Raw genomic sequence first — 12919 nt, forward strand, 5'->3', positions numbered from 1 at the left:
ACGAAAAATCAAGCCAGTTGTTACTAACACGTGCCAATGAAAAGGAAAAAGTTACTAAGCCGAAAAGGCTTAAAACATGTTTAAGAGAAATAACGTTAATATTTTCTGGTTACAACTAGCACGGTCACTAAACCTATAGTTAGTTAAATCCATAAAACATAAGTTAGAAAAGTGAAAATTGTGTTGGTCTGTTAAGAAGTTGTTCTGAAGCGCCCCGGTTTTTCATCACAAAAATGTGGTATGCCTGTCATTAGAGCCTAACTCTGTTACACCGCAGTACCAAATCTAGCCTAATTGTTGACAGTAATGTTTACAACAGGGTATTCCCCTAAATTAAATATTTATTCTTCTAAGTTACTTATTTAGGGTTTTTGAACAAGAATTTGAAAGGAGAAATAGATGTGCCATGTTTTTTTAGGGTTCCGATAATTCATGGTCACTCGTAAATTTTTCCTTAGAAATCGAATTTCATTCGAATAAGTTCGGGTTTGACACTAAGCAATCGCTTGCATCATCGATTCTTTTTATTCGAAACACAAAAATAATCAATTTATTCGTAACAAATTTGCCGTTAATTCAATGTGTAGTCCATGTTTCTGTGATTAGTAACGATTAACTTTTAACAACCACAGACTTAAATTTAATCGTTAATCACTGGGCAGTTTACAGTCTAGCAAAGCCAATAATAAATAGTCATTTTGATCATAAACTTCACGATTAATCATGGATCAAGACACATTGACCGTCATAATAACGCAGGAGCAAAATAACTTGCATTGCTTGGCCTAATTATTAATTAATTAATCTAATCAATATATCTTTCATTCACTTTTTCCTATATGATTCTATTGTATAAAATTGTGTAGACCCATATAAGGTTGTACGAAGGTCGTGTTTTAGTCGTGCAAAGACTTTTCTCAGTCTGAGGATAAAGATTTTTAATATCATAGAAATATAGCCTACCATGGGCTACCAATGTTTAAATCTACTTTGGTGGCACCAAATGCAACCACTTGATATGTAAAATACAGCGCAACCCCACCAACGTTAAATTGACTAATTATTAATTAAAGCAACAAACATGTTAAAAGAAAGAGAAGGCTAGAGTCTGCGGACATATATTTGCAATAAGTCTATCTTTAACTTTTAAGCAATATTTCGCTTTATTTAGGCTAATATATAGTGGAGTGGATAAGCAATTCATGTACCTTATTTTTAGAAGATTACTCAATGACCTGAAGTTTGTTTACAGACATGAAGGTATTTTAGATTTTACTTCTGTAGATCCATAGGTCGCGGGCCACTTTTGCCTCTCAAAGATATTTCATTATGGTTCTAGAATCTAGATCCAACTATGCAAAACATTTCGTGGTTTATTCACGTCTGTTATGTTGGCCAATCCATGATTTACTAAGCCTTGGTCGAGTTATAAAACCTTGAAAAAATTTCCTACTGGGTATATAAGAACGCTTCTAAAAAATGAACAATTTTAAAGAGTTTTAAGCCTTTTATGACAATTTTAGTATCCGGAAATAAGTATACGTAGGAATACTGTCAAGAGAATTCCGAATAGCTCTCCAAAATATAAGAATTGTCAGGCTATACCTCGTTAAAGCCTCCATGAAAATTAGTCTATTCTTTTAAAAAGGAAACTTGAGTATACTGAACAGCTGTCAAATTTCCCAGGCCCATTTTAGTTATAGACCTACTGCAGTGAAAATTCTGTAAGTCTTAATTGTTTACTCACGTCGACTTGGTGAAAGTATAAGTTTACGAAAAACATGGGAAATATTTCCTTCTACCTGTTTTCATATTTACTGTTGTCAGGTAACAAAGATGCGAAACTTTACCTAAGATTAAGTATAAAGGTTACAGTACAGGCACCAAGCCAGATTAGAGCATTGTTTTTAGTAGCTATCTAGAACAGCAAATTCTTCTATATATAGAGCACTTTAATATCATTTTGATTACAAAACTTATACAAAAAGTTTAACATTTTTGCAGTTTTCGTCCTAAATGGCGTAGCCTCGTCGTTGGATGTAAGTTAAACTTGTACAAATATTTGATTTTTTCTCGTAGTTACAGTGCGATATACTTTTGTACTGTATGTTGTATGAATCCTGTTTGTAGTCTGATACAAATTTGTTTTCAAATTTACTACAACTAAAACCCTTAATAAAAATATTTGTACAGGATTGCAGTGCCCGTGAACTTAATGGCATTTGTCAAATGAGCCTTTTTCCAGTCTGCGGGACAGATCATCTTACCTATCCCAACAAATGCGTGTTGTGCGCAGAGAATGCTAAAAAAACAAAAGAGTAAGTGTATGACAGTGAAAGAGTTTTATTTTTGCTGTTTGATGCAAGCATCTTTAGTGAATACACTATAGCCAATATATATTTTTAACCTACATACGATAACAGTCATAATTAATCACATATAGCAATATCATAAGATACAAATCAATGGATTAATGTAGTCTTAAATTACTTAACATTTATGTGTCAATATAGAAACTGGATTAGAGTCGCTCACAAAGGTAACTGTAGCTAAACCTTTCAGCAAATAAGCAGTGTGATTGATGAAGATGACGTGGTTATCATCACAAATGTATTTCTGCTTTATTTGCCATACGACCAAGGAATAAAATACTTAAAGTTCTGCAAGTTCTCAGGTTGATGTTTTTGATATAGCGTTTAGCCCAGAGCTTATTCACCTTATTGTAATGGTACGCCTCGTTTGTACTTGCTCCGAACCTTTTACAGCATATACCGTAATCAAACCCTCCATAGCCCATATGTAGGCAAACTATAGGCCTACTGTCAGCTGGTCGCACTAAACCAAAGCGTATTTTTGACGATATAAAACTGTGACTAAAGAAATAAATTACAGTTGGTTGTCCAACTCAAACATTAACAAAACAAATGAAAGATTGTATTTACTTCCTTTGCATGAAATAACCAGTGCTTTACAATTTATATTATTGGTGCACATTGCATAATCGTGTGTAGTCTTGATAATGACTCGCTGCCCTTGGCCCGTATATATTGGAAAATTAGCCCTTTCGTTCTCTTGAGTTATGGATCACCCTGCTATAGGCCTAAAGCGAAAATGCCGGCATCAGCCTACAAACACTTTCCTTTTCTGTTTTCGCCTCGTCAAGTACAGTAGATTTAGGTTAGATGGAATTATGATGGCGCTGAAGGATAAAATACTTCCAGTGCTTGCATGATAAAGCTTTTATACCATACTTGAAATGTTTCAAATTGAAAAAGTTAAGTATTCGTGAAAATAAGTAATGAAAAATAAACTTTGCTAGTCCGAAATTGCAAATGCGCTTTTAAACTATACTTTAAGAGAAAATAAGCCATTTTTAATTGAAAATCTTTCTATCTATATATTAGGGTACAAACCTGTTGTTTCTAGCTTATACGAAATTACTTATACTAAAATTTCTGCGAACCATTTTTCGGTTTTGTAGTTGAATTCTTTGCAGTTTTTTTTATACATGATGAAAAATAAAGAATTCAGCCCGAATATTTTTGCAAGACTCGAAATTGTGAAAATAGCATAATGTGTCCGTATTTATGGACGTATTAATCTAATATTTTAGTCCGAGTTTGCAGTTACGCACATCTCTGGGCTGCATAAAACGCAAAGAAGGTTTTGTTCTGCAATAATAGCTGTCAAAGGTCAAAAAGTATATGATTTGGTACGGGATTTGCTGTGATGCAATTAAATAGCGTATTACGAGACGGAAAAATAAATCTGTTTTTGGAATCTTTTACATATAGGCTTAGCAGACCGCCAATATATACCCTATTGAGGACCTAATAGGAGTAGAGAATTTCAATAACTATTTTCAAGGGTCCATTTACACTACTGCCATGCATGGACTGTTGCAAATTATATTTGATACGTGTTGAAGTAATCTTTTGGCCTCACATTTGTATGAATTTTGTTGTCTTTGATCGTGCAAAGATTATGGCTTTCACAGTTAAATGGTTTTTTTGTAGGAGATCAAAAGCTTGCCGCCAAAGTAGATTGCAGATTTCTAAAGTCAGTATGACAACTTTTAAACTTATCTGTTACATACGCGCTATAATAATAATATACCTGATGCCAAACCACACTATAGAGTATAGACTATATTAACTACATTTTGGTATTTAATATCTGTTGTAGCTTCATACATTTTGGTATTTGGAGCAACATTTTTGTATGTGATATTTGGAGTTGTTGTATACAGTATACCTAACTACCAAGGTCAGTATAATACAGATTAAAATCTTTTGTATAACCGGACGTGATCCTTAGAATCGTTTCAATTTGTAATTTGATAATTGAAGTTGGAAAAAATCGTTTGAACTTTCAAGTGAAGCGTTACAAATTCGAAGACTTGCTGATTTTTTATCACTGCGGCAATCTCTAAGAAATTTTCAACTTGTGTTGTTGTCAACACTTTCTTATTATATCAGTATACCCTTTATAGACCATAGTTTATGGTCTATAACGCGGTTGTGCTTATGTACACATATAGGTTTACTAACCAAATGAGGAAAGTCAGCAAGAGAAAATAGTAATTTAACACTAGAACGGCCGAGGTGTCGAAATCGACACTTTTTGAATTTTGATGTAAGTTATATTTTTTTTAGTAAAAGCAGTTGCAACGATATAAAATTTTCAGTAGCTTCCTAACTTTCTTGAAAGAGTATGGATAAGTAACATTTACCGAAATTTGATTTTCAATTTATTTTTTACAACTTGTTATACCTTCAACGGCCGAGGTGTCGAAATCGACACCAAGATGATTTGAGAGGTTCAGTAGACTACAACATCTTTTTACTTCGCACGATTGCACTTGCAACTAACATATCCTTGAGATTAGCCCAGTTTTTATCTTTTCAAGTGATTGTTTATCTCATTTAGATACAGCTTTTACGGAGAGTTTATGGCATCCTAAACGTACTTTGTCCATGTACATTTGCACAATACAAACTCGCTTTGCTTTGCAGCGAAGGCGAACTGTAAAATGCACACGACAGTTTTTGTGCAACGTATGGATTGTATGCCATACGCTATTAGCAGAGCTAGGCTATAAACTATACAGTAGGCCAAAACAAAACAAGGTAGGCGTGGACGTTTTCGACCAAACGGCGAGAAAATACACAACTCATGCAGCAAGTAGACGATGACCTTTGGCTGTTTGGACAAAACTACTGGACATAGTAGAGCTAAATTCCTGGATTCTGCACAGAAAATGTTTCGGTAGCAAAATCGGCCGACGAAGCTTCATACTCCAGCTTACGGAGGGGTTGAGGGATGCTTACGCGGTGAAGCGGAAGCAGGTGGTCCAAAGAGAAGTGAACCCAGCGCAGAGAAGACCATCTGGAAAGCGAAGGAAATGTGCGGAAGAAAGTCGTAAAATTATATAGTTACAGTTTGAAGTCACTGCAACAGGCCAACTTGCGGATTGTGTTGTAATGGCGACTGGAAACTTACACAATGCAAAAACCGCACGACGTAAATAGATCAACATGGGTCCTGCTGTAAACTCTAAAGACATGTCACATTGTGTGTGGGAAACATATGAGCTTTTTCTGCAATAGTTAGCGTTTTGTGAAGATACCTACCATCAGAATAATGATTGTTTATGTTTCAACTCATAAATATTGTTTTTTTCGTTTCTTACAAATGTGTGCAACGTCAACAAAGGTCGAATTGCTGTAGCTATTGTAGTTTTTGTTTCTACTGAACAAGCAAAATACATCCTAAATTTATTACGGAAGTATTTAGTTTTGAGTTTTTCGCTAAATTAAATCAAAAAGTACATTTTTAAGGATGGTGTCGTTTTCGACACCACCGGCCGTTAGAGGTAAACTTGTTTTCCGGCCGTTCTAGTGTTAATACTTGCGTTAACTAATATTATTGGCAAAGATAAAACTATTTAATGAGTTTTTATCATTAAATGTAATTACATAAGCCAAAGACTCACTTCTGTTATTCATAAATCGCCCAATAAAATTTATCTTGGATAATTAAACAACATTCACAACAAAAAACAAGAAACATAAAAGTATACTACTCAAAAGTCTAAACGAAAAAGAAATAAACATAAAAATGTACTCTTTAGTTTATTTTTTAATGTCGAGCGACAATGATATAATAAAATATATACAGGCTGACATCACAAGGATTAGAATTTGCAGACTAACACATCAAATGATCTGTATAGATGGACAGCATACTGTAAATCAAAACTGCCGTCAGCCAATGTCATATCTAAACTGCCGTTTTTACCAAAATACGGGAACATACATTTTATGCGAAATGTGTTTTTTACATCGTAGGCGATATCATCACGTAATCATATCAAAAATTGTGTTTACCATCAAAGGTAACCTAAAACGCGACGAGCAATTGCAGTAATACGAGCAACTTGCTGAATTGAAATGATAAATTTATATATGGCAAAACTAAAGTAACGTGGAAAAATGCTGTTTACTACTGATGTATAAATTTAACAAAACATTTACCTTCGTTCAGAACAGATATTCAGACACACGTGTATATGCCGTACCAGTATCCACAATTAGCCGCTAGGTGGCAAAAGAGAGTTATCTAGATTTGAAGATGCCAGTTGTAGACTTGAGGCTTACCCCAAATGAGGAAAGGCAGGAATGTTTTGTCAGAAACATGTTGACGAAAAGGTGCATTATTGTTTCAATCTGTGCAAAAGTTACCACGTGTTCTTAATTCTATTTCACTTATTGTATATAATTGCCATCAAATCGCAAAATTGTCGAGCGCAGTTACCCCACAGAAAACGTCTCTGTGAAATAGGATGTTTGTCTTTAACATTTTGTTGTGGTTAACCATATAATTAGTTGCTCACAAAGAAATGGTATTGTGGTTAGACACTGAAGACAGCGGAAATGCGCCCTCATTCACGGGGCTGCATTAAGCCCGTCAGTATAGCACTGAGGTCGGTTTTTGTTGGATGTCGGCAAACACAGCTAATTTACTGTAACTTACTAAAAAGTATTTTATTGGCGCAGCAATTAGACAAATTTGGTTTTGATTTTGCCGATAATAATCTCTCGTACGAGCTTATAGTGAAGTGTCTATCTTGTTCTGGGTACTTTTTGTCGCCATCAATCAGTTTTAACCAGTCGCGTGCTACTGCATTCAATGAATGCTGGTTGTATGACTGCTGCAATCATCTCTATTCTTCTCCAGTTTAAGTTTCGACCCAGTAGGATATTACACAAAAATAACGTTTAGCGAAGAAGAAAAATTTCCAAAAATGTATGGGGCTTGCAGAATTTCACAATGGATAATAAAATTTGTATTAGCATGACTCATATGCGAACAATTGTGCGGCAATGTCGTTTACATGGAAACTCATAATTGTGATCTATGCTGAATTCTGCAGTAATTTGAAACCTAAAGTGGTCCAAAGTACATTGCAATTCCAACGTTAAGATCGGTTGTATAGGGTCTAAATAACTAGTAAGTACTTTGAACCCCAGTATGTTTTAGATATTTTGAGACTAAGACCTATAAATAGGACTAATATGTATCGCACGCGACAGGCTCTTTCTTAATTTTATATGACGTCATAGAATATTAGGGGTGGTAAGTGACTGAGTTATTGTGCCTAAGTGAAGTTTGGCCTGACCACTATACTAAGACGTTTTAAAGGCAGTCATTAGGATTTAGCTTAACCATTATTGTCACAAAAAGCGTCGATTTATTATAGCACCTGAGCTAAACTTGTTTTATTTAAATCTCGCGATTTAGGCTGTGTATATTACAGGTGTTATATCCCACCCACATTTTCCGCTCGGGTTTTATGAAATAAAGAGTTGGCTGGCCCCAACTGTAGCGTGGCGTTGCTTTAACTATATTAATCTGTTTAAGATCAAAGACAACATTTTGATCTTCATATAGGTAATTTGCGTGCGTTCGCAGTGCAATTTGGCCTTCAATAAAGCGTGGAATGGCGTTAACGAAAGGGAAAGGACCTGATGACGCATTTGTGTAGAAAAATACAATCGAAGCGTTTGTAGGCGATGGCTTGCTTCTTTGTGTCACCTTTTCAAGTAACACCTGTTCTCAAACACCCGCCTTTCCTAATGGATTAAATGTATAATCAGGCAACAGGCGACTTCGTGTCAACGCCGTATTAGTCTAGCCCAGCACGATTTCCGGCAGCAAGAGAAATCAGGGCAACATTTAACAAACATGGTAAAATGTGGGTCGATATTAAAAGGTGACGTAAAGATTTTTACAACGCGTATAATGTGTTAAAACTTATTTCGATCTGTTCATTTGTTTAAGAAGCCTGTAATATGCATATAGATTAGATAACATTAAGTAAACAAGAATACTGTACTTTCTGCTTCACTTAAGATACCATGGAGGAACAGTGTTCTTCTGCATTGACAGACCAAGATGCAAATTCAATCCTACTTGGGATATATAACCACAAACGCTTTCATACAAATCAACAACACGATAGAAATTGGAAAGATGTTGATATTACTTAGCTCTAAACTTTTCACACAGGGTAAAACTCGCTCACAATTGACAAAGTTAAAACATCGATCCGTGTCTAGGTATAGAAGCAAGGTGTTGAATATTTCTCTCTACGCATGAAAAACGAAGGAGTTGGTGCTCACGAATGACTTGCATTTCGCTTCTCAGTCGACCTGGCAACTTATAAACAACTGTATCAAACCAGGATTATAAAGTTATGATCATACTTTTCTAAGAACGCGAACAGAAGTACAGCTATATTGTCGCTGAGGTTAAATGCAGCTAATCAGGTTTTAAGAAGCCAAGTTGCATATAAGTAGATAGTTGGTTGGTAAACCGAAGAGAGTAGTTTTCACGGTATATTCACAACAAAGTATATTTACAACAGTTTAAAACCGACTTTGACCTGAAAAAGCTATTTTTAAATCCACAACACTGTTAATAGCCGTACTTCAAAGCCGTACAATAAACGATTAGATGTTCTCTATATATTATCAGTATTTTATAAACAGCATTTTGTCCACATTTCAGGAAAAAACATTGCCGTAACTGCGGGAATATTTTATAAATTGCATTCGAGAATGTAGTAACAATCCTACCGTTTACAAAAACGCTTTTCTTTTTTTGAATTGAGTTCCAGTTATACGTGTCAACAGTTTTATGTGGGCGTTTCCCTTGACGTCTATCATGACGTATACTGGATATTTTGTCAAGTGCAAATTGGTTTCATTGCTGATAAGCTATTGATTTAACCGTTTGTCAGTATCCATAGAATATTATTAATAGAACTAGGAAGAGCACTTATGAGCAGTGTACGCCTTTTTATCAAACTATGTAGTCACGTGCTGAAAAGGGTAGGGCTGACTTTTAGTGGAACATAAAACGCATTTGCTTACCCTTGCTAAACATTTTGCCGCTAATTTTGCGCAATAGTCTGTGTATCAGCTATTCATGTGTTGATGACAAACCTTGCCATTTGTCACCGAATTTGCCTTTAGTCGAGGTTACATGAAACGTTTCAAGTCGTGAAATATACAAAGGCGCACATTTTTTAAAGAAGATGTTCGCGACGCCAGCATAGCGCGAGATTCAGCAAAGTTTAGCGCGTTTTATTTTGCTTATTGCCTCGTCCGTATCGAAGTCGTGTTAAAATTGCTGTGATGGCAAAAGACATGTTTAACATCATATCTGAAGACAAATAGTACGATGCTTCATTGTCGGACAATTTGAGCCGAGATTGACAAATCAAAGGGTTAAGAAAATGTTTTTTGTTTGTTTTGGACGGCAAATTTCGCTTCATGCTAAAGCGGTTACAGTTCCCACACTTATCTTACCCGCTTATCATTTGTTGATCATTTTTAAACAATAGACTAAAATATCTTAGGACAGGTTAATGACAGCGTTCTAGTGGACTTAGTATACCAACTGTCATAGCTCGTCAGACTGGCTGCGTGGGCCCAGACCAAACATACCACTTGTCAGAATTCCTATATTGCCAAATATTGCCTATTCATCGTTAACAAATAGAACTATGATCCATCACGCCGACACTTATTAGCATGATAATGATCTTAATGACATCATTAATACGCGTAACCTAATTGTCGTCAAAATATAATGTGATTTCTAGAAAATTCAAATCGTTGCCGACTTTTTATTGTCTAGCTATAGACGAAAAATCGTTTACCTATGAAACATCGGGTGCTTTCCACACAAAATGACATTACCATGTACATTTATTGAGTCGCAATAAAACTTATTATAAGATTTTTATCTATGCTCTGATGCATTTTCTTTTCTTTAAAACGTTCAAAGGTGTTAGAAAGTTTGCTTAGACGGTTGCTAATTTTTTTGAATTGCTCGTACTAAATGAAACGTTCAAGTCAATTACTTTAAAAGCACATTTTTAGATATTTTTTCATTATAAAGTTGTTAAATTTCTTTTAGTTTTGATATAGAAGACACGGTATACCCTTTATACCCTTCCAAGCTTACTTTCCGCGTTTCTTGAATGTTACTTGTAAGTAGCTATAGTGGGCGTTCATTAGGTACAATTCCTATGAACTATGTCAACTTAATTCACTTGGTAAATATTATGCAAAGGTGTTCGGCTCGTTTTCAGCAATCTCCTCTGGCACCCACCCGACTATATTTACATATCAATGCTTTTTAATCGTTTGAACACAAACATATATATTAAAAGAAAAACCGACTAAATTAACTTGAAGGCGTTTACACATACTCGAGATGCCGCGCTTGGGTGTACAATACAGGCCGTTTTTTGGCCACGCATAGACAATTAAATTGTCCTATCCTACGAAATTAAGCAAACATAGATTTGACAGGTTGTAAATGTACTTTTTAAAGAGATATGAGCAAATAGTGACCCTTGAGTGACTTTCTTACGTTTAATGTAATCGCGTTTATTTTGACTGGTCACTGTGAGAAGTATTTTTGTGTAATCACATGGTGCAATACGGTATGGCGAAAGAAGCAACTTTAGAATTCTTGCTTAAATTACATAACTGCTTGGTGAACTCTAAAACATGCGCTTCGTGCCATATTGCATAAACATATTTTCATTTTTGGAATCGCAAGAAAATTACCAATCCCTCGAGGGCTTGATGCAGTGAATTACCGCAGATAGTTACCCAGGCTTATACTGTATTATACAAGAAAGAGCATTTCTCACATTTAATGTCTTTGCGAAAAACTGGTGGGGGCTAAAGTTACGTAAAACCGTTGCTGTGAAATATGTTCCTACCAAAACTAATCCTTTTTACCAACTGCTTTTATGGAATATCTAATTCTAAACATGTCTAAATTTTGTCTTTATGTATGATGGCGTATATATACAGTATGTATATGTCGTATGTATGTCAGTATGTATATTGCCGTTTAAAGGCGAATGTTGCAATGAAGATCAAAACTCTCTAACTATACAAAATTAGAAAAGAATGGAAGGAGATTTTATTTGAACTGTAAATGTTCATAAACCTGCATAGATCTATACGTCCGATCGAATCAATCCATATATAGGCCTACTGATGTATTATAGGAATCCAAATGACAAGGACAAACTTGCTATAGAGCAGGGGTGGCCAGACCTGCTTCATGCTCGAGCCGCATATAACAAATTCCAGTTTTAAAAGAGCCACAACACAAACACAATAAAAAAACAGGAATTTATTCACTCACATCGAAGTGTAGCGATTGATAAACATTAATGCTGCGTGGTGATACTATGAGTCTCCACCTTGGCTATTGGCTTCACCAACTCTTTTTGCAATAATCAGTATAACCGTAACCAAGACTTAAAACTAGGTCAACCCTGACGTACAGATTCAATCTGACAGTTTACTTAACTACAGTGTACAAGTTAGCACACTTCTGTACAATAATGTACTTTTTGGTGTGTAATTTGATTATTACTAACAACGAGTCCATTGTTACTACGTGTGACAGAACGTATTGTTTCATAATCGGATCAAACAACTCGTCTAGATCGGGAAAAAGCATATTTAATTCAACAATGATAAATTCGTTAAAGAGCCGCAATCAAACGCTCAAAGAGACGCATGCGGCTCAAGAGCCGCAGTTTGGCCACCCCTGCTATAGAGTTATCCGTGGTCCGCCACTTCTTCGAAGTTGATGAAAATAATCCTTCCTTTTTTCCTCCTCGAAACGAATGCAGTTTCGTCGATTTTTTTATCGCTAAACTATAATTACTTGTTTACAAATTATGGTAGGCGTATGCAGCGATTAGATGAGGAAGGCCACAAAGATGATGGAAAGTTGGAGAGCTATAGGAATAGAGCTATATACATTTTTTCTGGCTATGGCAAAGTACAATCACAATGAAAATTAAATTTTTCACCAAAGTTTAATGAAACTTTCAAGTTAACAGTTTCGAGATGGACGTAAGACAAACTTGCATTCGGCTGTTCGTTGTTTAGTCAATGTTACAAATTCAGTATTTTATTCAGTATTAATAGTTTTTTGGACTGAAACGGTCGGTCTCCAAACTTTCTAATGGCCTCTCAAAATCTATAATACTTCTGCATCTACTGCAGAAAATTAGCAGTTGTAGTCTCTAAAAGGTTGCTGTCGCCTAAAATTTGTTTCGTGGTCTTTTAAAATTCCTTAGTGGTCGTCAAATTCAAACTTAAAAAAAAACGGTTAAAAATACTATATATCAGGTGCAATATGGGCACAAATATATAACTAATAACCGAAAAAAAGTTTCCGCTATCTTATACAGCGCTGCTGTTAGGCGGACTGTATTAGAACTGTGGTTAACGTCGACAAATCGTTTTAATTACCTCTCGGCATTATCAGATGTGTTGATGCAAAAACGCCGCCAATCCAAACTTACCTA

At 35.4% G+C, this 12919-nt stretch overlaps 1 protein-coding gene across 1 annotated transcript; it reads left to right on the forward strand.

Annotated features, from left to right (window-relative positions):
• Positions 1–1704: 1704 nt before the first annotated feature.
• On the forward strand, positions 1705–2666 carry LOC143461302 (turripeptide OL11-like). The gene is made up of 4 exons (XM_076959179.1): positions 1705–1827; positions 2005–2039; positions 2194–2318; positions 2514–2666. The coding sequence occupies exons 1-4, from the start codon at positions 1782–1784 to the stop codon at positions 2551–2553; spliced, it is 246 nt and encodes an 81-aa protein (XP_076815294.1). The 5' UTR covers positions 1705–1781; the 3' UTR covers positions 2554–2666.
• Positions 2667–12919: the final 10253 nt, after the last annotated feature.

The sequence above is a fragment of the Clavelina lepadiformis genome, chromosome 5 (assembly GCF_947623445.1).
Source record: "Clavelina lepadiformis chromosome 5, kaClaLepa1.1, whole genome shotgun sequence".
Taxonomy (NCBI): Eukaryota; Metazoa; Chordata; class Ascidiacea; order Aplousobranchia; family Clavelinidae; genus Clavelina; species Clavelina lepadiformis.

Bases quoted from the DNA above. Each gene is read 5' to 3' on its own strand.
- LOC143461302 (XM_076959179.1), top strand. From the start codon at position 1,782: ATGGGAAATATTTCCTTCTACCTGTTTTCATATTTACTGTTGTCAG. The intron at 2,040-2,193 runs GTAAGTTAAACT...ATATTTGTACAG, and splicing joins GCGTAGCCTCGTCGTTGGAT to GATTGCAGTGCCCGTGAACT. The intron at 2,319-2,513 runs GTAAGTGTATGA...GTGTCAATATAG, and splicing joins AATGCTAAAAAAACAAAAGA to AAACTGGATTAGAGTCGCTC.